Below are 22487 nucleotides of genomic sequence, written 5' to 3'. Positions count from 1 at the left end.
ATACTAGCATATATTCCCAATATATTATTTCATACTAGGTAGTGTGACGACCCTCCCACTCTGTCTGCCAAAGTCTTTCTCTTTGCTCTCGTTTTCCTTAATAGGATGTCGGTGGGCGGAGCCGGGAGGGTCGTCAGCGAAATGGGACACACCTGGGCTCGGTTGTGTCCCAGGATAAATGCACCTCTTCCCCATTCATTGAGGAGACTCTCTCCATGCAGACACAGATTTTGGTTGTGGAATTTTTGTGGCTGTTTTTAGTTGTTTGCATAGGCACCTTTCAACGCCCCTCATTATCACATTTATGCGCAACCACTCACTTACACTACTGATTACCGACTACACACACACCATTGTTAGTTATATTTAGTTTACTTTAGTTAAATAAATATATTTTGTTATTCCTCATTCAACGTTGTCTCATTTTTTGTTACGCACTTTGAGCCGGTTTGTGACAGTAGTATGTTAGTGCAGATTTACATCAGAACAGAGTCCGGTAGTCACTGGTCATTTTTTAAATTATCCACACTAGCCATCTATCACGTTGAACGCATCCAAGACATTGGGACACACAAAAAAGTATGCGAACCCTTTGGAATTACCTGGATTTCTGCATAGATGACGATTTGATGACCAGTTTAAGTCACAACAATAGACAGTGTGCTTAAACTAATAACACACAAATTATTGTATTTTTGTCTATCATTTAAACATTCACAGTAAAGGTTGGAAAAAGTATGTGAACCCCTAGGCTAAATTACTTTTCCAAAAGCTCATTTGAGTCAGCTAACCTGGAGTCCAATCAATGAGATGAGACTGAAGATGTTGGTTAGAGCTGCCTTGCCCTATTAAAAAAAAAACTCACAAAGTCTGAGTTTGCTATTCACAAGAAGCATTGCCTGATGTGAACCATGCCTCGAACAAAAGAGATCTCAGAAGACCTAAGATTAATTGCTGACTTGCATAAAGCTGGAAAGGGTTACAAAAGTATCTCTAAAAGCCTTGATGTTCATCAGTCCACGGTAAGACAAATTGTCTGTAAATGGAGAAAGTTCAGTACTGTTGCTACTCTACCTAAGAGTGGCCGCCCTGCAAAGATGACTGCAAGARCACCAGTGCAGAATGCTCAATGAGGTTAAGAAGAATCCTCGTGTCTCAGCTAAAGACTTACAGAAATCTCTGGAACATGCTAACATCTCTGACGAGTCTACAATACGTAAAACACTCAACAAGAATGGTGTTCATGGGAGGACACCACGGAAGATGCCACTGCGGTCCAAGAAAAACATTGCTGCACATCTGAAGTTTGCAAAAGTGAACCTGGATGTTCCAAAAAATTCTGTGGACAGATGAAACTACAGTTGAGTTGTTTGGAAGGAACACACAACACTGTGTGGAGAACAAAAAGGCACAGCACACCAATATCAAAACCTCATCCCAACTGTAAAGTATGGAGCATCATGGTTTGGGGCTGCTTTGCTGCCTCAGGGCCTGGACAGCTTGCTATCATCGACAGAAAAATGAATTCCCAAGTTTATCAAGACATTTTGCAAGATAATGCTTGGCTATCTGTCTGCCAATTGAAGCTCAGAAGTTGGGTGATGCAACAGGACAACGACCAAAGACAGAAGTAAAATCAACAACAGAATGGCTTCAACAGAAGAAAATACGCCGTCTGGAGTGGCCCAGTCAGAGTCCTGACCTCAACTTGATTGAGATGCTGTGGCATGACCTCGAGAGCGGTTCACACCAGACATCCTAAGAATATTGCTGAACTGAAACAGTTTTGTAAAGACGAATGTTCCAATATTCCTCCTAACCGCTGTGCAGGTCTGATCTGCAACTACAGAAAACGTTTGGTTGAGGTTATTGCTGCCAAAGGAGGGTCAACCAGTTATTAAATCCAAGGGTTCCCATTAATTTCCACCCTGCACTGTGAATGTTTACACAGTGTGTTCAATAGACATGAAAATGTATAACTGTGTGTGTGTTAGTTTAAGAAAACTGTGTCTATTGTTGTGACCTAGATGAAGATCAGATCAAATTTTATGCCCAATTGATGCAGAAATCAAGGTATTTCCAAAGGGTTCACATACTTTTTCTTGCCACTATGTGGAGTGAGTGAGTACTGAGAGCTGCTGGTACAAAGCAGACGCTGATTCAGCTAGCTGTAGCATCCATCTTGTTCTCCTCAACGGAAGGGATCATGGACATCATAAAGACTCAGCTAGCTGTAGCATCCATCTTGTTCTCCTAAGAAGGGATCATGGACATTATAAAGACTCAGCTAGCTGTAGCATCCATCTTGTTCTCCTCAACGGAAGGGATCATGGACATCATAAAGACTCAGCTAGCTGTAGCATCCATCTTGTTCTCCTCAACGGAAGGGATCATGGACATTATAAAGACTCAGCTAGCTGTAGCATCCATCTTGTTCTCCTCAACGGAAGGGATCTTGGACATCATAAAGACTCAGCTAGCTGTAGCATCCATCTTGTTCTCCTCAACGGAAGGGATCATGGACATCAGAAAGGCAGTCAGGCAAATCAACTAGTCTTTGTTGGAGATGAGGAAGAACGCTGGTGGTTTGTTTGCATCTTAGAATCAGTAAGATGGTCATCCATGGTTACATGGCCATGGTGCTATGGAATAGGATCAAGCCTAAGTGTCTATATGAATTGAATGCATTTCATGATGAAGGGCAATGGTGGCCGAAACGTCAAGCTTTTTTAACTTTGCTTAAATATTACAATGAGTTTTTAAATGTTGAGCGAGCATTACGCCTTTTGCTTCTCCCTTATGAAAACCAGACTGCCATTGTGCTTGAGATAAGCACTAAATCAGGACTAGTTTAAAATCAACCAGCTACGCCAAGTCAAATGCAGTGCTTCCATGCCAAGTATGTAATGTAGATAAGAAATCAGAATATGTGATCTATTAGAGGAACTTTTTATTTATCGCAATGTTTCAGATCGACCAAATGGAAACAATGAGCTGAAAGGAGTTACAAACATTTGCTGAGAAATAGAAACAAATGCCAGTGTTAATCCCACAGGACAGCAAACAGCTGAGTACACGTGTGTGTGTGTGTGTGTGTGTGTGTGTGTGTGTGTGCCTACAGTCTACCCCAAAGGTTAGCAATATATTGAGATTCCAAACAAGGCTCATGGTTATTGGTATTAGAAGAGGGGAGGGGCAAGAACAGGCAGTGGGCACAATGGGCATCTCAGTGCTGTGTGCCCACACTTGGCATGGCAGCCTGGTGAGAGGGTGGCAGGCAGCCTGGTCTGAACAGTGGACACTTATGCATTTCCTTGCATGGGAGAGTGAGAAGTTGAGGATACTACCATTGTCCTCACAGAAGTCTGAATCCTCCGAGCTCCCTTAATATCAAAGGCAGTCAGTCGGAAACACCCCCAGATGACGTTAAAGGCATTCTACCGTCACTCCCTAAATAAGCCCTCAGACAGGCAGACATGACTAACACCTGAAACTGATATCACCATTAAGCATCCTTTACGGTCCTATCCAACCATTTCCTGTTCTGACAAAACTATAAATCATATGTCAATTTCTATTTTCAGTAGCCCTACTTTTATAATTCATGGGATGTTATATTATTGACACAGTAGCAGCAGTATTACACTAACAGGAAATGAGCAACATGTAGCAGGGGTGGCAGGTAGCCTAGTTATTAGAGGTGGGCCAGTAACCGAAAGGTTGGTGGATCAAATCCCCGAGCTGACAAGCTAAAAATCAGTCGCTCTGTCCCTGAACAAGGCAGTTAAACCCACTGTTCCTAGACCGTCATTGTAAATAACAATGTGTTAACGGACTTGCCTAGTTAAATAAAAGGTAAAAAAATATGTAGCAGTGTATTTACAGTAGGCCCATACGGGACACTCTCTTCCTGATGTAATTTGCAGTAACTGAAGCGTGGGTCTAAAGTAGACTGCCTCCCCACTGAGGGACGGCCTCAGATGGGGCAACTTGACGACTTAACCCCCTGGGAGGCCCAGATAAGCGGCAAAAGACAAGCAGCAAGATAATGAAATGCACTAGAGGTGAATAAATACAGGAATTCTGACTACACTCACATAAGCACATAGTGGCATTAATGAGTTTGAGTGAGAATCACAAGCTCTCATCTGTCAGGCTGCCAACATCTGCCCACATATGTGACCACATGCTACTCTATGCCATATCTGTGACCACTATGCCATATCTGTGACCACATGCTACTCTATGCATTCAACTCTCTCTGCATGAGAGCGTAAACAATATTTGATGCTTGACACTCCTCACACACACACATAAAACTATACCAACTAAAATGACCCTGAATGACATGAACAAACACGCAGACCAGAGCACACGCGCAGTCACACACATGTAAATTCATACACGCATCCTGGATTAAAAAAAATAATCTGCTCAAAAAAGTGGTTCTTTAAACAAAACTCTGGTCTGAATCGTCCTACACGGTGACACATAGGACTGGGTACCGGAGACGGTGACTGATTGAATGTGTCAGCTGAGGACGGTGTGACCCCTCCTCCTCACGTCACAACTCAATCATACTGACAGCTAGCCTGGGTGGGACCTTTTAACCATCGACAGTGGAGTTAGAGTTTGTGTTGAGGTATATTGTTTGTTACATATTTGGTGTAAGATTGTATGGCCAGGCGGGGTATTAAGGATGGGTGTTTTGTGGTCAGATTTGGGATAGTGTTAAGGTTATGTCATGGGAACTGTCACTGCATTATCAGTGCTGTGCTCAGGTTTAGTCCGTTTATGGTTAGGCTAATGGAGGATACCATTGCGTGTTTAGGTTTGGTGTATTAAGGGTCAGCGTTATCATATTAGCATTCAGGTTTATTGTTAAGTTTCAGGTCCAAGGGCTTACTTCATTCCAGCAGCTCCAAGATGGGGGTTTCTAAAGACTATTGGGCTTATTTAGCATTTACTGTATTAGCCTACGTCTAGGCCCATGTACTTCAAACGATCATCACTGAATACAAAAACTCCACCCTATCTGCAATAACCATTCCACTCCCAATCTCCCATTACCCCTGTTTGTGTTGCTCTCCTGAGGAACATTTGCAAGACCAGAGTCATAGTCAAGTTTCCATTCGACGCATCCAACTACAGAACCAGCCAACTGTTCACTCAGTCACGGGGCAGACACGTCTCAGTCACGGGGCAGACACGTCTCAGTCACGGGGCAGACACGTCTCAGTCACGGGGCAGACACGTCTCAGTCACGGGGCCAGACACTTCAGTCACGGGGCAGACACGTCTCAGTCACAGGGCAGACACGTCTCAGTCACGGGGCAGACACGTCTCAGTCACGGGGCAGACACGTCTCAGTCACGGGGCAGACAACGTCTCAGTCACGGGGCAGACACGTCTCAGCTCACGGGCAGACACGTCTCAGTCACGGGGCAGACACGTCTCAGTCACGGGGCAGACACGTCTCAGTCACGGGGCAGACACGTCTCAGTCACGGGGCAGACACGTCTCAGTCACGGGGCAGACACGTCTCAGTCACGGGGCAGACACGTCTCAGTCACGGGGCAGACACGTCTCAGTCACGGGGCAGACACGTCTCAGTCACGGGGCAGACACGTCTCAGTCACGGGGCAGACACGTCTCAGTCACGGGGCAGACACGTCTCAGTCACGGGCAGACACGTCTCAGTCACAGGGGCAGACACGTCTCAGTCACGGGGCAGACACGGGCAGACACGTCTCAGTCACGGGGCAGACACGTCTCAGTCACGGGGCAGACACGTCTCAGTCACGGGGCAGACACGTCTCAGTCACGGGGCAGACACGTCTCGGAGGTGACGGTTTTATTAGTGCCATTTCAACCGGCGGGGAACAAAAAGCCAACCCGTTGCTCGTGTTTCCAGCCAATGAGCTGGCAGCGAACCTCGGCACAAAGCACTTAGCATTCCCGAGCAGTGTGGTACCTTGCCTGGACCTCCGCCGCCTCCCGATGCCCCAACCCACGATTAATCACGCCTCATAACCCCTCCAATTATCCTAATATAATAGGACAGAAATCAGGGCAATTTGCTGCAGAGTGCATAATATACCCATGTGTGGGAAAATGTGCCTTTTTCTGTTGCCTGCCAGGCAGCAGGTAGGTTGGTTATGTAATTTCTTTCACAGGCCTTGCCACACAAAGGGACGGTGGTTCAGGCTTCAATAGCAACATGGTATGAATAACACAGCCTTTCATGTGAGCACTCTTTATCACCGTGACCTTCACTCGCTTTGTCACCTCTCCCTCTCGATCACTTATACTCCCTCTATTGTCAGGTTTTCCATTTCAAAGTCTCTGTTATCTGAATGGAGGTTTGAATCAGTAGCTATCCAGACTTTCTGCATTCTACAATGTTTCGAGTTATAGACTTAAAGCATTATCAGCAAAACAGTTTTTGGGATTCATTAAATACATGTCACTCCTCAGCTAAAAATAAATGCAAAGTACATTCATACAAACGGTATGCCACCTCCCCTTCCACAAGTCAGTGTGTTATAACTGACTGCCTGCTAACTGCGCTAGTCCACTATTTCTCAAGTGTGTTGTGGATAGAAATGATGTCGTCTCATCCATCAAGCAGGTGGCGCTATTTGCACTGCAGGCAGAGAGAGCGGAGGACAACATCTCTAGAACATTCCCCGACCTTTCTCCAGGCACATTCAACAGGTGAATGAACAGACAAGTTGAACATTACCCAAGAGAAAATAGCGCTGCTGTCGCAACAGTAACTGAATGACAAGGCTATGTGTGTAGCCTAGCACTAAACAGAGTGTGTGTGAATAACAATACCCACATGCAGTCGACTTCTTCCTTCACCAAAACAGTCAATGAAACCATGGCATTTCTATCAAATTTCATTGGTCACATACTTAGCAGATGTTATTGGGGGTGTAGTGAAATGCTTGTTAAACAATGGCCATAACAATATGTATATGACAATAGTGTTGCACATTGAGGAGCTAGGCTACTCCACTAACAAGGTGGTTTTCAGATGAAGTGCAGTCTGGGGATTGGGGACGGTTGTATATGCATGTTTGTTCTGCTCCATTTGAAGTCTATAGGAGATGGATTTGCTCTCGTGGGGCTTGCTAGTGTTTCTAGCACCAGCCTCCACTGGGTTTAATGCTTCCCAGGAAATGCCATTATAATCTGTCTGGTGAGGTGTCTGGACATAGGCAGCAGGATGGACATGGAGAGGGAGAACAATATGAAGTAGGAAGGGATGAGTAAGCAGAGAGAGATGGAGGGAGGGATGACTGAGGAGAGCGATTGAGAAGGAGTTAGAGGAGAGATTTGATATTGTAAATAATGCAGTCTATTCTCTCTACATACTTTATTAGAAAAACTGTAACCGTGTCTATCCTCCTTGTCTTCTTTCCTCTCACCCCATCTTTAACTACTTCCAATTTTGCCCATCTCTTTTAGTCAACCAGACTTTGCGTTACCACTCCTTTCAGCCCTGAAGCAAACACTTAAGATGTTGATGAGAAAGATGGAGAGAAATGCCAGCCCTAGGAAGGGTGCATCACTTCTTGCCAGGCTTCGTTCCCTAGACTCGACTTGAGTGGGTTGAGTCACTGACGTTCTCTATTTATGTCTTTTTTATTTATTTAACTAGGCAAGTCAGTTAAGAACAAACTCTTATTTACAATGACGGCCTACAGGGGAACAGTGGGTTAACTACCTTGCCAGCGCGGGGATTCGATCTCGCAACCTTTCGGTTACTGGCCCAACGCTCTAACCACTAGGCTACCTGCCGCCCCTTCATTCATCTTCCTGCCCGGTCTAGCTCCCCCTCAGACTTGTGTGGTTGGGGAGATCTTCATAGGCTATACTCAGGGTAGGGGTACTCAGGGTATACTCAGCCTTGTCTCAGGGTAGTAAGTTGGCCATGTACTCTTGATATCCCTCTGGTGGTGTGGGAGCTGTGCTTTTGCAAAGTGGGTGGGGTTATATCCTGCCTGGTTGGTTGGCCCTTGGTTGGCCCAGGGTATTGTCGGACGGGGCCAATGACCCCCCCCCCCCCCCCYCTCAGCTAAAAATGTTCTCCGGCACGGTGTTCATTTTAGAGAAAAATAATTCACAGAGTGAAAGTGGTTATGGGGAGTAACTGGCTCAGTGGAGACCACCTAAGTAGGGCAGACTTCAAGCTGAAAATGTAGAGCTTGTCTCCGATTTCTGTGTATGACCTCAGCCATAGTAATCAAGCAGTAGTGATAGATGAAACTGTACACATACGGAAAGCTGTTCACGGACCTCTAAAATACCTATTATGGTAATGACGTGCTAAGTCAATTCAAAAGGTTTGTGGGTTCTAATAGACAAAAGCATCTGCAAGCTCAGCACCCACGTGACCAAGTTAAAGCTCAACCCACTCCACAAAAGGTTGAGTAAGGCAAATGCTGAGGCTGAACTTCACAACCAGGCCCTGCTTTGAGGTGTGGTCCAATCAATCTCAGCTCAGCTTGGATGAACGCCACATTCCTCAGCTTCCTAGTACCTCACAGCAACACTGACCTGGAACACCAGGAATTAAAAAGGAAGCAAATGTTTCCATGAAAAACACCTCAGTTGCTGTTAAATTGAGGGCTTTGTTTGTTTTGAAATGTCACCTCTGAATACGATTAAAGTGGACAGTTACCGAGTGCACAATTACGGAGTGGACACTTACTGAGCATATTACGATTAGGGCCCTCTATTATACTGTTGCGGTCATCGTGATGGATATTGAAGCTGGGGTATTTTTAAAACCTTCCCTTAGGAAAGAGCTTTCACTTCTTTCCACACCTGACCTCACAGCCTTGTCCCTCAGTAAAAATAACCACAGAAGCTGGCTGAATGGCTCAGACTGTTTGGAGGGAGGGGTGGGGGCATGGACACAGATGGGCGCCTGAGGGGTAGTGCCATCACCATCAGGAGTCTAGGCTCTTCAGCGCCAACAGAAGAACGCTCTGCAACCTGAACTAAAACAATCATGGTGAACCAAGGCCAGTCTCCTCCTTCATATATATTGATATTACACTTCATCAAAACCCTATGTTAAAGATTAATTGCAACAACTGGGCACAAGGCCAAGTCCTTCCTGTTGCTGGGTAAAACATCCTGGAACACCACTCTAAAAAGGCCAATAACCTTCCAAATGCAGTTCAATTCATCAGCCTTGTGACAAGACGGACTACGTCAGTATAGAGTGTTAATGATTTGTTTTCTGGAAGCAATGCTTTATGCAAAGCCACAACGTCATGTGTTGGCATCACGTGTTCACTGGAGACTTGATTCAGACAATCTTGGACTTGTTACTACAGCATGCAGCCAATGAATGAGTACTTTATTTCACATTAAATAGAAACATGACTCACTTGTGCATGTGCTCCAGCCCAGCGAACATCATGATACTGTAGGTCAGGCCACTCTGGACAAGGAAATGTAAGGCGTACCTGTTGAGAAAAAGAAACGACAAGGGGTCAGAACTTAACATTCACCACCGTCTCTCTCCTCCCCACCACCACTCTCTCCTTTTTCAGACACCACCACCACTCTCTCCTTTTTCAGACACCACCACCACTCTCTCCTTTTTCAGACACCACCACCACTCTTCCCTTTTTCAGGACACCACCACCACTCTCTCCTTTTTCAGACACCACCACCACTCTCTCCTTTTTCAGACACCACCACCACTCTCTCCTTTTTCAGACACCACCACTCTCTCCTTTTTCAGACACTACCTCTCTCCCTTCCCTTTTCATTCCATATTGAGGAAAAACACATTTCTGAAGGTGGCAAATACATCTCTAGTGACATGGAGAGGCAACGTACAGAGTGTTGGCATGAATCCAGGCAGAACAGCACTCTGGGACAGTGGGACAGTTTCTCACCAGAACTAGGACCATACATGAATAAGAAAGTTTAGCGTGACTATGACTATAGATAGTGGACAGTTACTCCTTAGACGGGTTGGTTGTTTAGCAACAAAAGCAATGCATGCGCAACTATGGGGCAAAACCGCCGTGGCTTAGATTGTTGACAACATGTAAACTATATTTAGTCTCCAATGTTCATTGAAAACATGAATACATTCGCACAATGAGCACTCGTCTCAAATACATCGTTAGATGTATGTTAGCTAGAAAATTTGAGCCATATTAGCATAGACATGACAGTCAAAACAAGATGCGGTTTCAAGATAAAACTTTCTGAAATTAGCCACCTACGATTCCCCACATGACAGTTTCTTGCCATTGTATCTATCGCTGCTAGCCATCTGGCCATCACAACAGACTTCTGCCCCATTGTATCCATCGCTGCTAGCCATCTGGCCATCACAACAGACTTCTGCCCCATTGTATCTATCGCTGCTAGCCATCACAACAGACTTCTGCCCCATTGTATCTATCGCTGCTAGCCATCTGGCCATCACAACAGACTTCTGGCCCATTGTGTACTGCCAAGGTGTACTGCCATTGGATAGCACCAACTACCATATATACACTGAAACAACTTCCGGCGCCGACAGAGATGGCCGCCTCGCTTCGTGTTCCTAGGAAACTATGCAGTATTTTGTTTTTTTTATGTGTTATTTCTTACATTGGTACCCCAGGTAATCTTAGGTTTCATTACATACAGTCGGGAGGAACTACTGAATATAAGAGCAACGTCAACTCACCATCATTACGAGCAGGAATATGACTCTCGAAGCGGATCCTGTGTTTTGCCTTCCACCCAGGACAATTGATCGGATCCCAACCGGCGACCCTAAACAACGACGCCGTAAAAGGGGCAAACGAAGCGGTCTTCTGGTCAGGCTTCGGAGACGGGCACATCGCGCTCCACTCCCTAGCATACTACTCGSCAATGTCCAGTCTCTTGACAACAAGGTTGATGAAATCCGAGCAAGGGTAACATTCCAGAGAGACAGAGACTGTAACGTTCTTTGCTTCACGGAAACATGGCTCACTCGAGAGACGCTAACGGAGTCGGTGCAGCCAGCTGGTTTCTTCACGCATCGCGCCGACAGAAACAAACATCTTACTGGTGTATGCCTTATGATTATGATTAACAAGACGTGGTGTGATCATAACAACATACAGGAACTCAAGTCATTCTGTTCACCTGATTTAGAATTCCTCACAATCAAATGTCGACCGCATTATCTACCAAGGGAATTATCTTTGATTATAATCACAGCCGTATATATTCCCCCCCAAGCAGACACATCGATGGCCCTGAACGAACTTTCTGACTATGTAAACTGGAAACCACACACCCTGAGKCTGCATTCATCGTAGCTGGGGATTTTAACAAGGCTAATCTGAAAAAAAAACTCCCTAAATTCTATCAGCATATCGATTGTGCTACCAGGGCTGGTAAAACCTTGGATCATTGTTATACTAACTTCCGCGACGCATATTAGGCCCTCCCCCGCCCTCCATTCGGAAAAGCTGACCACGACTCCATTTTGTTGCTTCCAGCCTACAAACAGAAACTAAAACATGAAGCTCCCGCGCTCAGGTCTGTTCAACGCTGGTCCGACCAATCTGATTCCACGCTTCAAGACTGCTTCGATCACGTGGATTGGGATATGTTCCGCATTGGGTCCAACAACAACATTGACGAATACGCTGATTCGGTGAGCGAGTTCATTAGAAAGTGCATTGACGATGTCGTACCCACAGCAACGATTAAAACATTCCCAAACCAGGAACCGTGGATTGATGGCAGCATTCGCGTGACACTGAAAGCGCGAACCACTGCTTTTAACCAGTGCAAGGTGACCGGAAACATGACCGAATACAAACAGTGTAGCTATTCTCTCCGCAAGGCAATCAAACAAGCTACGTGCCAGTATAGAGACAAAGTAGTCACAATTCAACAGCTCAGACACAAGAGGTATRTGGCAGGGTCTACAGTCAATCACGGATTACAAAAAGAAAACCAGCCCCGTCGCGGACCAGGATGTCTTGCTCCCAGACAGACTAAATAACTTTTTTGCTCGTTTTGAGGACAATACAGTGCCACTGACACGGCCCGCTACCAAAACCCTATCCACTCCTTCACTGCAGCCGAGGTGAGTAAAACATTTAAACGTGTTAACCCCCGTGTTAACCCTCGCAAGGCTGCAGGCCCAGACGGCATTCCCAGCCGCATCCTCAGAGCATGCCTGCGCAGCTGGCTGGTGTGTTTAAGGACATATTCAATCAATCCTTATCCCAGTCTGCTGTTCCCACATGCTTCAATAGGGCCACCATTGTTCCTGTTCCCAAGAAAGCTAAGGTAACTGAGCTAAACAACTACCGCCCCGTAGCACTCACTTCCGTCATCATGACTAGTCAAGGACCATATCACCTCCACCCTACCTGACACCCTAGACCCACTCCAATTTGCTTACCGACCCAATAGTCCACAGACGACGCAATCGCAACCACACTGCACACTGCCCTAACCCATCTGGACAAGAGGAATACCTATGTGAGAATGCTGTTCATCGATTACAGCTCAGCATTTAACACCATAGTACCCTCCAAACTCGTCATCAAGCTCGAGACCCTGGGTCTCGACCCCCGCCTGTGCAACTGGGTCCTGGACTTCCTGACGGGCCGCCCCCAGGTGGTGAGGGTAGGTAACAACATCTCCACCCCGCTGATCCTCAACACTGGGGCCCCACAAGGGTGCGTTCTGAGCCCTCTCCTGTACTCCCTGTTCACCCACGACTGCGTGGCCATGCACGCCTCCAACTCAATCATCAAGTTTGCGGAGACACTACAGTGGGAGGCTTGATTACCAACAACGTCGAGACGGCCTACAGGGAGGAGGTGAGGGCCCTCGGAGTGTGGTGTCAAGAAAATAACTCAACGTCAACAAAACAAAGGAGATGATTGTGGACTTCAGGAAACAGCAGAGGGAGCACCCCCCTATCCACAACGACGGGACAGTAGTGGAGAAGGTGGAAAGTTTTAAGTTCCTCGGTGTACACATCACGGACAAACTGAATTGGTCCACCCACACAGACAGTGTTGTGAAGAAGGTGCAGCAGCGCCTCTTCAACCTCAGGAGGCTGAAGAAATTCGGCTTGTCACCAAAAGCACTCACAAACTTCTACAGATGCACAATCGAGAGCATCCTGTCGGGCTGTATCACCGTCTGGTACGGCAACTGCTCCGCCCAAAACCGTAAGGCTCTCCAGAGGGTAGTGAGGTCTGCACAACGCATCACCGGGGGCAAACTACCTGCCCTCCAGGACACCTACACCACCCGATGTCACAGGAAGGCCATAAAGATCATCAAGGACAACAACCACACTGCCTGTTCACCCCGCTATCATCCAGAAGGCGAGGTCAGTACAGGTGCATCAAAGCAGGGACCGAGAGACTGAAAAACAGCTTCTATCTCAAGGCCATTAGACTTAAACAGCCACCACTAACATTTAGTGGCCGCTGCCAACATACTGACTCAACTCCAGCCACTTTAATAATGGGAATTGATGGAAATGTAAAAATGTATCACTAGCCACTTTAAACAATGCCACTTAATATAATGTTTACATACCCTACATTACTCATCTCATATGTATATGTATATACTGTACTCTATATCATCTACTGCATCTTGCCATCTTTATGTAATACATGTATCACTAGCCACTTTAAACTATGCCACTTTTATGTTAACATACCCTACAATACTCATCTCATATGTATATACTGTACTCTATACCATCTACTGCATCTTGCCTATGCCGTTCTGTACCATCACTCATTCATATATCTTTATGTACGTATTCTTTATCCCTTTACACTTGTGTGTATAAGGTAGTAGTTGTGGAATTGTTAGGTTAGATTACTCGTTGGGTATTACTGCATTGTCGGAACTAGAAGCACAAGCATTTCGCTACACTCGCATTAACATCTGCTAACCATGTGTAATAACAAATAAAATTTGATTTGATTCTTTTGCTGCTAGCCATCTGGCCATCACAACAGACTTCTGCCCCATTGAAGCATTGTTTTCATGACGTTATCAGCTAACCAGTCTATATCCGCAGCCCTGAGATCTCTGTACCATGTTATGTCTCCATCTCTGAGGACTGACTGACTCTGTGGGCTCTCAGACACATCATCATCATCATCATCATCACCGACAGACTGTGCACTTTCAAGGGCGTGATGAACCAACACGTTCCCGAAGGTGAGATGACACAATGTGTTAGTGTGTTACCAACACAACAGCAGGGGGCACCTCCAAAACTATCATGGGGACTGTCAATTTATCCAAGGTGTACCGATAGCACCAACTACCATATATACACTGTAGTATGGATGGTCAGGTCACATGGGAATTTAAGAGGGCTGGTAGTCCCAAAGAAAGATGGAGTACATTTTGATCTCCTGTGGTGGTTATCACTATAATACACAGGCCTGTTCATATGATAGTGTTGGGTTCTCTGGTATTCTGTCAACATGTCAGCCAGGAGTGGTGCAGGACAAAGGAAGGCCCTAAGGGCTGAATCTTGGGTCTGATATAGCCCCATGATAAAACGCATGATAACCACACAGCTAGAGGACGGGATTCCAAAAGGGCCTTTTTCTCCCCTCTATCTACGGACTGGTGGATGATTTGCGGGCAGATAACTAAGTGAAACCATGCTGTACTCAAGGACATGTCTACTTTGTTTCTGTCTCTAGGCTCCAACTAGCCTACAGCTATCCTCAGTCCCTTCTGCAACACTGGAGATGTACTTCACCTAAGCAACTCCAACTCTCCCGAAAGATATGGAAAAAAAGAGGGTATAATGCGATGGACAAATATATCTACAGTAGGGATGCACGATATAGCGGTAAGAATATCAGAATCGGCCGATATTAGCTAAAAATGCCAACATCGACCCAATGTCTAGTTTAACGCCGATGTGCAAAAGCTATGTCAAAGCAGACGTGCATACCTGTATAACGTAGGTAGATGACGTAATGACGCTACATGTAACGCTACACGTGCAACACAGCATTCCTAACCTAGACCACAATGTCTGCTGTGTGGATCGAGCAGTCATTTGAAAGAGTAAGACATTTTCAGCGAGACAACTCAAAGGCGCCAAGATAATGAATTCCATTGCCCTTGACCAATCTCTGTTGTGGGTGATGTTGGCTTTCGCCAACTGGTCGAACATCAGTGCACACTACCAAGTAGGCGCTATTTTTCAGATGTTGCCCTACTGGAGTTACAGTAATAGCGTCACTGCTAAAAAAAATAAAAATAATTAAATGTAAATACTATGTTACTGCTATTAGCTTCACGGCTGATATATTTGGACCAGCAATATCAGCCCCATGCGCATGCTGAGTCTGACAGCACAGTGGGTGAACGAGGATTTCATACTGAAGTCGTATTGCATGTTCATGAATGTGCTGGTTGTCATACCGCTGATGCCATTTGAGAACATGAACACACTAGCTAGCTCCATTCAAACATCTGACTGGAGAAATAAGCTCATCAACTGCGCCTGCAGCAGACGTGATACCCTCTGTCATGGCATTAAAACGCCTGCTCAACAAAGCGAGTCGGATGCATTCTCTTTACTGTGTCGCCACCATGCTCGATGCTATGTACAAGGACCTCTACTTCGATGCAGACAAGAAACAGGGTTTAAGTGAAATGTTACAGACACAGCTGGACAAGATGGAAACGGACACAGTGACAGTGCGCACCGACGAAGAGAGGCCACGGACAGCTGAAACTTCACTGCTTGACATGTGTGATGAAATCCTGGTTGAGAATGAAACAGCACAGCAAGTAAGTGAAAGAAATTGGTTTTGATTATGTTTTCCTGGTAATGGGGACATATGTGAATGCCCCAAACAAATATTTTTGGTCTGTGTGTAACTTTTATTTAACTAGGCAAGTCAGTTAAGAACAAATTCTTATTTACAATGACGGCCTACCCCGGCCAAACTCGGACGACACTGAGCCAATTGTGCGCAGCCCTATGGGACTCCCAATCACGGCCAGATGTGATACAGCCTGGATTCGAACCAGGGACTGTAATGTCGCCTCTTGAACTGAGATGCAGTGCCTTAAACCACTGCGTCCATGTGTGTTAACTACTTAACTGTACTAGAATGCTTAACAGTTAACGGTTATCGGTATCGTTTATTCAGTTTATGTCTCAGATGTTGAATCTTATGTTCATACAAATATTTACACGTTAAGTTTGCTGAAAATAAACGCAGTTGACAGTGAGAGGATGTTTATTTTTTCGCTGAGTTTATATCTACTGTACACAGTATGACGGTGACAACGATCCAAATACAGTACCAGTCAAAAGTTGACACCTACTCATTCAAGTACATTGTATATTAACAGTGAAGACATCAAAACTATGAAATAACACATACGGAATCATGTAGTGACCACAAGAAAGTGTTGAATCAAAATATATTTTACATTTCAGATTCTTCAAAGTAGCCACCACTCTTGACATTCTCTCAACTAGCTTCACCTGGAATGCTTTTCCAACAGTATGCTGTGGTAGCCATGCTGGTTAAGTGTGCCTTGAATTCTAAATAAATCAGTGTCACCAGCAAAGCATCCCCCCCCACCATCACACCTCCCTCCTCCATGCTTCACGGTGGGAACTACACATGGGGAGATCATCCATTCACTTACAGTAGTCTGCATCTCAAAGAAACGTAGTTGGACCCAAACATCAACATTTTGGACTCATCAGACCAAAAAGACAGATTTCCACCGGTCTAATGTACATTGCTCATGTTTCTTGGTTCAAGCAAGTCTCTTCTTATTATTGGTGTCCTTTAGTAGTGGTTTCTTTGCAGCAATTCGACCATGAAGGCCTGATTCACGCAGTCTCCTCTGAACAGTTGATGTTGAGATGTGTCTGTTACTTGAAGCATTTCTTTGGACTGCAATTTTTGGCTGGTAACTGATGAACTTATGCTCTGCAGCAGAGGTAACTCTGGGTCTTCCTTTCCTGTGGTGGTCCTCATGAGAGCCAGTTTCATCAGAGCTTTATGGTTTTTGCGACTGCACTTGAAGAAACTTTCAAAGTTCTTGACATTTTCCGCATTGACTGACCATGTATTAAAGGAATGATGGACTGTCGTTCCTCTTCGCTTATTTGAGCTGTTCTTGCCATAATATGGACTTGGTGTTTTACCAAATAGGGCTATCTTCTGTATACACCCCTACTATTAAGGAAAGAAATTCCACAAATTAACTTTTAACAAGGCACACCTGTTAATTGAAATGCATTCCAGGTGATTACCTCATGAAGTTCGTTGAGAGAATGCCAAGAGTGTGCAAAGCTGTCATCAATGCAAATGGTGGCTATTTGAAGAATCTCAAATATATTGATTTGTTTAACCCTTCATGATTCCAAATGTGTTATTTCATAGTTGAGTCTTCACTATTATTCTACAAGGGTAGAAAATAGTAAAAATAAAGAAAAACCCTGGACTGACTAGGTGTGTCCAAACTTTTGACTCGGACTGTATATCTACAGTACACAGCAGTATGATGGTGGTGATGTACAAAGATCCAAATAGTATAATGTGGCAAGTTCTTGGTAAGTCCCCTAGGGCGTTGTGTGTCCTCAGAGTCTGAAGTACAGTAGAGGAATGGAGTAAGTGTGCGTGCGTCATTCAGAGTCAATATGTCAGGCAGAATTGAGTGGTAGCAGGACCGTGGGAAGAGAAGGAGTTATAAAGTAAGTCAGTTCATGCCTTCTGGGAGTGCTATAAAGTCTGGAAGCTATGGGCAGAGTTAGAATGCTGGCTGTCAGAAGTTTTACAATGTCTGTTTACTTCTAATCCGTCTATCTGCATATCTCAAGACATGGCATACGAGGGTGCAGTGAGATACCCAATGGGTTGGACAATATTTATTTTCGTCACTTATATTGAAGAAGCTATTACTTAAATACTAGAGGTCAAATGACACTCCAATGTTAAGAGAATGGAAAAGTCTAATACTTTATTATTTAAATATAGGAATAAATCTGGCTACAGACAGAAACAACACAATGTGAAGTCATATGGGGGCAGAGTCTTAGCATTGGAAACAACATTGGGTGTGGAGACCGTGGGAACATGTGGGTCTGAGCAGGTGGGATGTCATTCATGTTTGTTGAAATGTAAATGTTAGTTGTTTTTGTCAAAGTATGTTTTTGTTTATTGAAAAAAATATAAATATATATAAAACCAAAAAGGAAATGGCTTGTCAGTGATTGTCAAACTAAAGTGATAGGAATGAATGCAGTTTATGGTACTACTGTCCTCTACATTCTAAAAGCGTGAAGGTGTGTTTCACAGATGACTAACAAGACATTAATTACACTAAAAGCAACACAAAATTTGATCTGACCACAACAGAATCACCTTACCATCAATATCATGTACCGATGGTGGCAGCACATGATCAAACATGCCATGGAGGAATGACGCAGTTAGCGTTTCACACACACTTAGGGTTCTCTCTCGGTGTGTACGGGAAAATGCTAAGGGGCCTACTGCCAAGGGACGGAAGGTTGTTTATAACGGGCCCAACGGCTTCCTAATTGGATATCAATTGCCTCTGCATCGACCAGTTTGCCTTGGCCCGTAAAGGATGGAGGGAGGGCGGCAGGAGAGATGGGTGGAGGGAGGGAGAGACGGATTGACGACAGGGGTGAGGGGGAGGCTCAGAGAGACAGGGGAAGAAAGGCGTGAAGGAGAGAGGGAAGAGTGCGAGAAGCAGGAACGGGTGAGGAAGGGAGAGACGGAGGGAACCAGGGACAAGAGAAAGAATTTCCGGAAGAGGTGAAAAGATGTGACAGGAATAGCACTCACCAGCCGAAGCAGAAGAGAGCCAGGTAGAAGCCCAGTAGCGTGGCCACCACATGTCTGATGAAGGGACTGGTCTTACTGGGGTGGAGATACAGACGGAACCAGAAGGCTGTCAACAGGGCAAACAGCTGACACACCACAAAGTTCACCTGGGAGAGGAGACAAGGAAATAATCAAAACTTTAGTGAGTTTTGTACAACAAAAACTGCTTCTATTACCAGGTCAGACTGTAAAAACCATCACTAGCCGTGTACCAGGATGTTGCACGCACGCACACACACACCATCCTAAAACCGACACCACTGCTGTCCCATGTCATACAGACATTGAACCACTAAACACTTAGTTTCCTACAGAATATTTAAGTACTTTATTCCTGACATACTTTTGAGCACCAGAATGAACTGTTTATTTATTACTGCAAATGACTGTCCTATCATTCTTAATTCTCATCAGGTGTTACCTTAATTAAATAACTAACGAGGATATATTTATTTTAACTAGGCAAGTCCGTTAAGAACAAATTCATATTTACAATGACGGCCTACTGGGGAACAGTAGGTTAACTGCCTTGGCCAGGGGCAGAACGACAGATGTTTACCTCGTGTGCTCGGGGATTCGATCCAGCAACCTTTCGTTACTGGCCCAACGCTCTAACCACTAGGCTACCTGCCGCCCCGATACAAGGAGTACCGGTACCGAGTCAATGTGCAGAGGTACAAGGTAGTTGAGATAATATGTACATGTAGGTAGGGGTAACTAGGCAATCAGCATAGATACAGGGCAGCAGCAGCGTATGTGAAGGGTGTGAAGCATCAATATGCATGTGTTTTGTGTGTGTGAGCGTATGTAGTGTGTATCTGTGTGTTGGAATGTCAGTGTAGTATGTGTGAGTGTGTGAGTAGAGTCAAGTGAGTGAGCCAGTGCAAGAGAGTCAGAGCAAATAAAATAAATAAAAAGGGGGGGGGCAATGAAAAGTCTGAGGGCCATTTGATCAACTGTTCAGCAGTCTTATGGCTTTGGGGTAGAAGCTGTTAAGAAGCCTTTTGGGCCCAGACTTGGCGCTCCGGTACCGCTTGTCATGAGGTAGCAGAGGTGACAGTCTATGACTTGGGTGGCTGTAGTCTAACACTTTTTGGGGCCTTCCTCTGACACCGCTTGGTATAGAGGTCCTGGATGGCAGGGAGCTCGGCCCCGTACGCACTACCTTCTGTAGTGCCTTGCAGTCGCATCCCAAGCAGTTGCCATACCAAGCGCGGTGATGCAGCCAGTCAAGACGCTCTCAATGGTGCAGCTGAATAAATTTGAGGATCGGAGGGCCCATGACAAATATTTTCAGGCTCCTGAGGGGGAAGAGGCCATGCAGTTGTGGGTGAACAGGGAGTACAGGAGGGGACTAAGCACGCACCCCTGAGGGGGCCCCGTGTTCAAAGGTCAGCGTGGCGGATGTGTTACCTACCCTCACCACCTGGGGGCAGCCCGTCAGAAAGTCCAGGATCCAGTTGCAGGTGTTCATTCTCCGTGTCCTTAGCTTAGTGATGAGCTTGCAGGGCACTATGAGCTGTAGTCAATGAACAGCAGTCTCACGTAAGGATTCGGTGTGGAGTGCAACAGAGATTGCGTCATCTGTGGATCTGTTGGGGCGGTATGCAAATTGGAGCGGGTCCAGGGTGTCTGGGTTGATGGTGTTCATGTGAGCCAACAGCCTTTCATGGCTACAGATAGTTAGACAGGTTACATTGGCGTTCTTGGGTGGTCTGCTTGAATGGTGGTCTGTGGTGGTCTGCTCGAAACATGTAGGTATTACAGACTGGGTCAGGGAGAGGTTGAAAATGTCAGTGAAGACACTTGCCACGTTTACATAGGTAACTAGTTTTGTACAAAGAAATGTAACATAAAAAACAGAACACTGATTGTATTGAAAAGTGCAACAGCAAACATATATACGGTAGGTGATTAAAAACAACCTTTATTGTATTTAATAGTAGAACTGCAAACAGTTATCCATTACTGCATTCAGCTAACAGATTATTATTATTCACTATGTAAGGCAACTTGGACTATGAACTGATACTTGGCTAATGAAATAAATGTTTAGTCTCCTCTCAACAATTTATTTGATCTCGCTAACAAATCAACTCGCTTTTAGGGTAAGGGTTTAGGGGTAGGAACATCCCAAAAAGCCCAGATAGCACTAACCCTCTTCCCGGATAGTGTCCGGGATGGTGTCAATAATATAGTTAGGGTTGATTTGTAAACCATTCTTTTTCTGGGTGAGTAACATGGTCCTGAATTTGGTAAAAGCCATCTTCTCTTTGACAATGCAGTAAGCGGTGTTACATTTCATCTCTAGCTCAGTTAGCTCTGCCTGTTGACCGGCTTGGGCTGCCTGCCACCTGTTGCCTGTCAAATTTGGCTGCCTGGTGATATAAATATTGATGTTGCTCCAGCTCCGATGCACTTGTCCTGGCATTTGATGTGCTTTTGGCTTAAGTTATGTTTTAGCAACGACTCGTGTTTTAGGTTGCAAGACCCAAATGAGTCTTCCTGCTGCTTTTACTCCACACGTTGGACAGTACGTTGGGATGCTGGATGTGCTCCACCTTAGGCACTAGAAGTCGCAAAAGCAACCCCTCTTGAAACACATAGATATTTCTTTGAGGTGGTGGATCAGTAGCAGCATCTCCGACATTGTCATCATCATCTTCTTCTGGTTGATCGTTTTTTGTTGAATTCCTGTGCATTTCATTGTTGTTCTTGCTAGCTAGCTTGCTATCGAATGCCATTACTTGGCTCAAAAAAATAAAAAAATAAACAGTTCTGAGGGAACGTTGGCGTGAAAAGGGATTGTTGTCCAGTTGTGCCCCGCGCATGATTAATTTAATTAGCTACATTGAAACATTTCTAGCATTATGATTGGTTTGTTAACAATTATCAGCCTGTGTTTGAGCAGTGAAAAGAAGTGCGTTGCGGCAAAATATCGTTACCATTGAGTTTATTGGATAATTGTTTTGTTGCACAGTGCCCCCAAAATGAAAGTAGTGGAGACAGACAGCTGCACTGAGTAGACGTGTAAATTCTTCCAGTGTACATATGTATAGATTCCATTTTGATAAACGGTTACAGGTATTAAAATCGGATTCATCCTTGATTCCTTGTTTTTATTTTGACTTTAATTATTTGTTTGACATTTTAATGCATTGTTAGAAGCTAGTAACATAAGCATTTCGCTGCGCCCGCTATAACATCTGCTAAACTGTGTATGTGACCAATTAACTTTTATTTGATTTACCATCCTAAATAAATCATATTTTTTAACTGGAAGAGAGCAGTGCCTTTGTCGATTCTGGAAAGAGACACAGTATTACAGCACTGTGGCAGCTGGCACTACTACACAGGAGAATACACTGTGGCAGCTGGCACTACTACACAGGAGAATACACTGTGGCAGCTGGCACTACTACACAGGAGAATACACTGTTCAGCTGGCACTACGACACAGGAGAATACACTGTTCATACTACACAGGAGAATACACTGTTCAGCTGGCACTACTACACAGGAGAATACACTGTTCAGCTGGCACTACGACACAGGAGAATACAC

General features: G+C 45.0%; 1 protein-coding gene across 1 annotated transcript in view; it reads right to left on the bottom strand.

Moving 5' to 3' along the window:
• LOC111968891 (lysophospholipid acyltransferase 2) overlaps window positions 1–22487 on the bottom strand; it is an 82540-nt gene that overhangs the window by 12693 nt on the left and 47360 nt on the right. The window contains exons 2-3 of the mRNA XM_023994836.3: window positions 18885–19030; window positions 9411–9488 (exon numbers count right to left, since the gene is read on the bottom strand). Of these exons, the coding sequence (XP_023850604.1) occupies window positions 9411–9488; window positions 18885–19030 (224 nt within the window). The remainder of the gene's footprint in view (window positions 1–9410; window positions 9489–18884; window positions 19031–22487) is intronic.

Source organism: Salvelinus sp. IW2-2015, linkage group LG9 (assembly GCF_002910315.2).
Source record: "Salvelinus sp. IW2-2015 linkage group LG9, ASM291031v2, whole genome shotgun sequence".
Classification (NCBI taxonomy): domain Eukaryota; kingdom Metazoa; phylum Chordata; class Actinopteri; order Salmoniformes; family Salmonidae; genus Salvelinus; species Salvelinus sp. IW2-2015.
The sequence above is the reverse complement of the archived record's forward strand: the minus strand, read 5'-3'. Positions and strand labels throughout refer to the sequence as shown.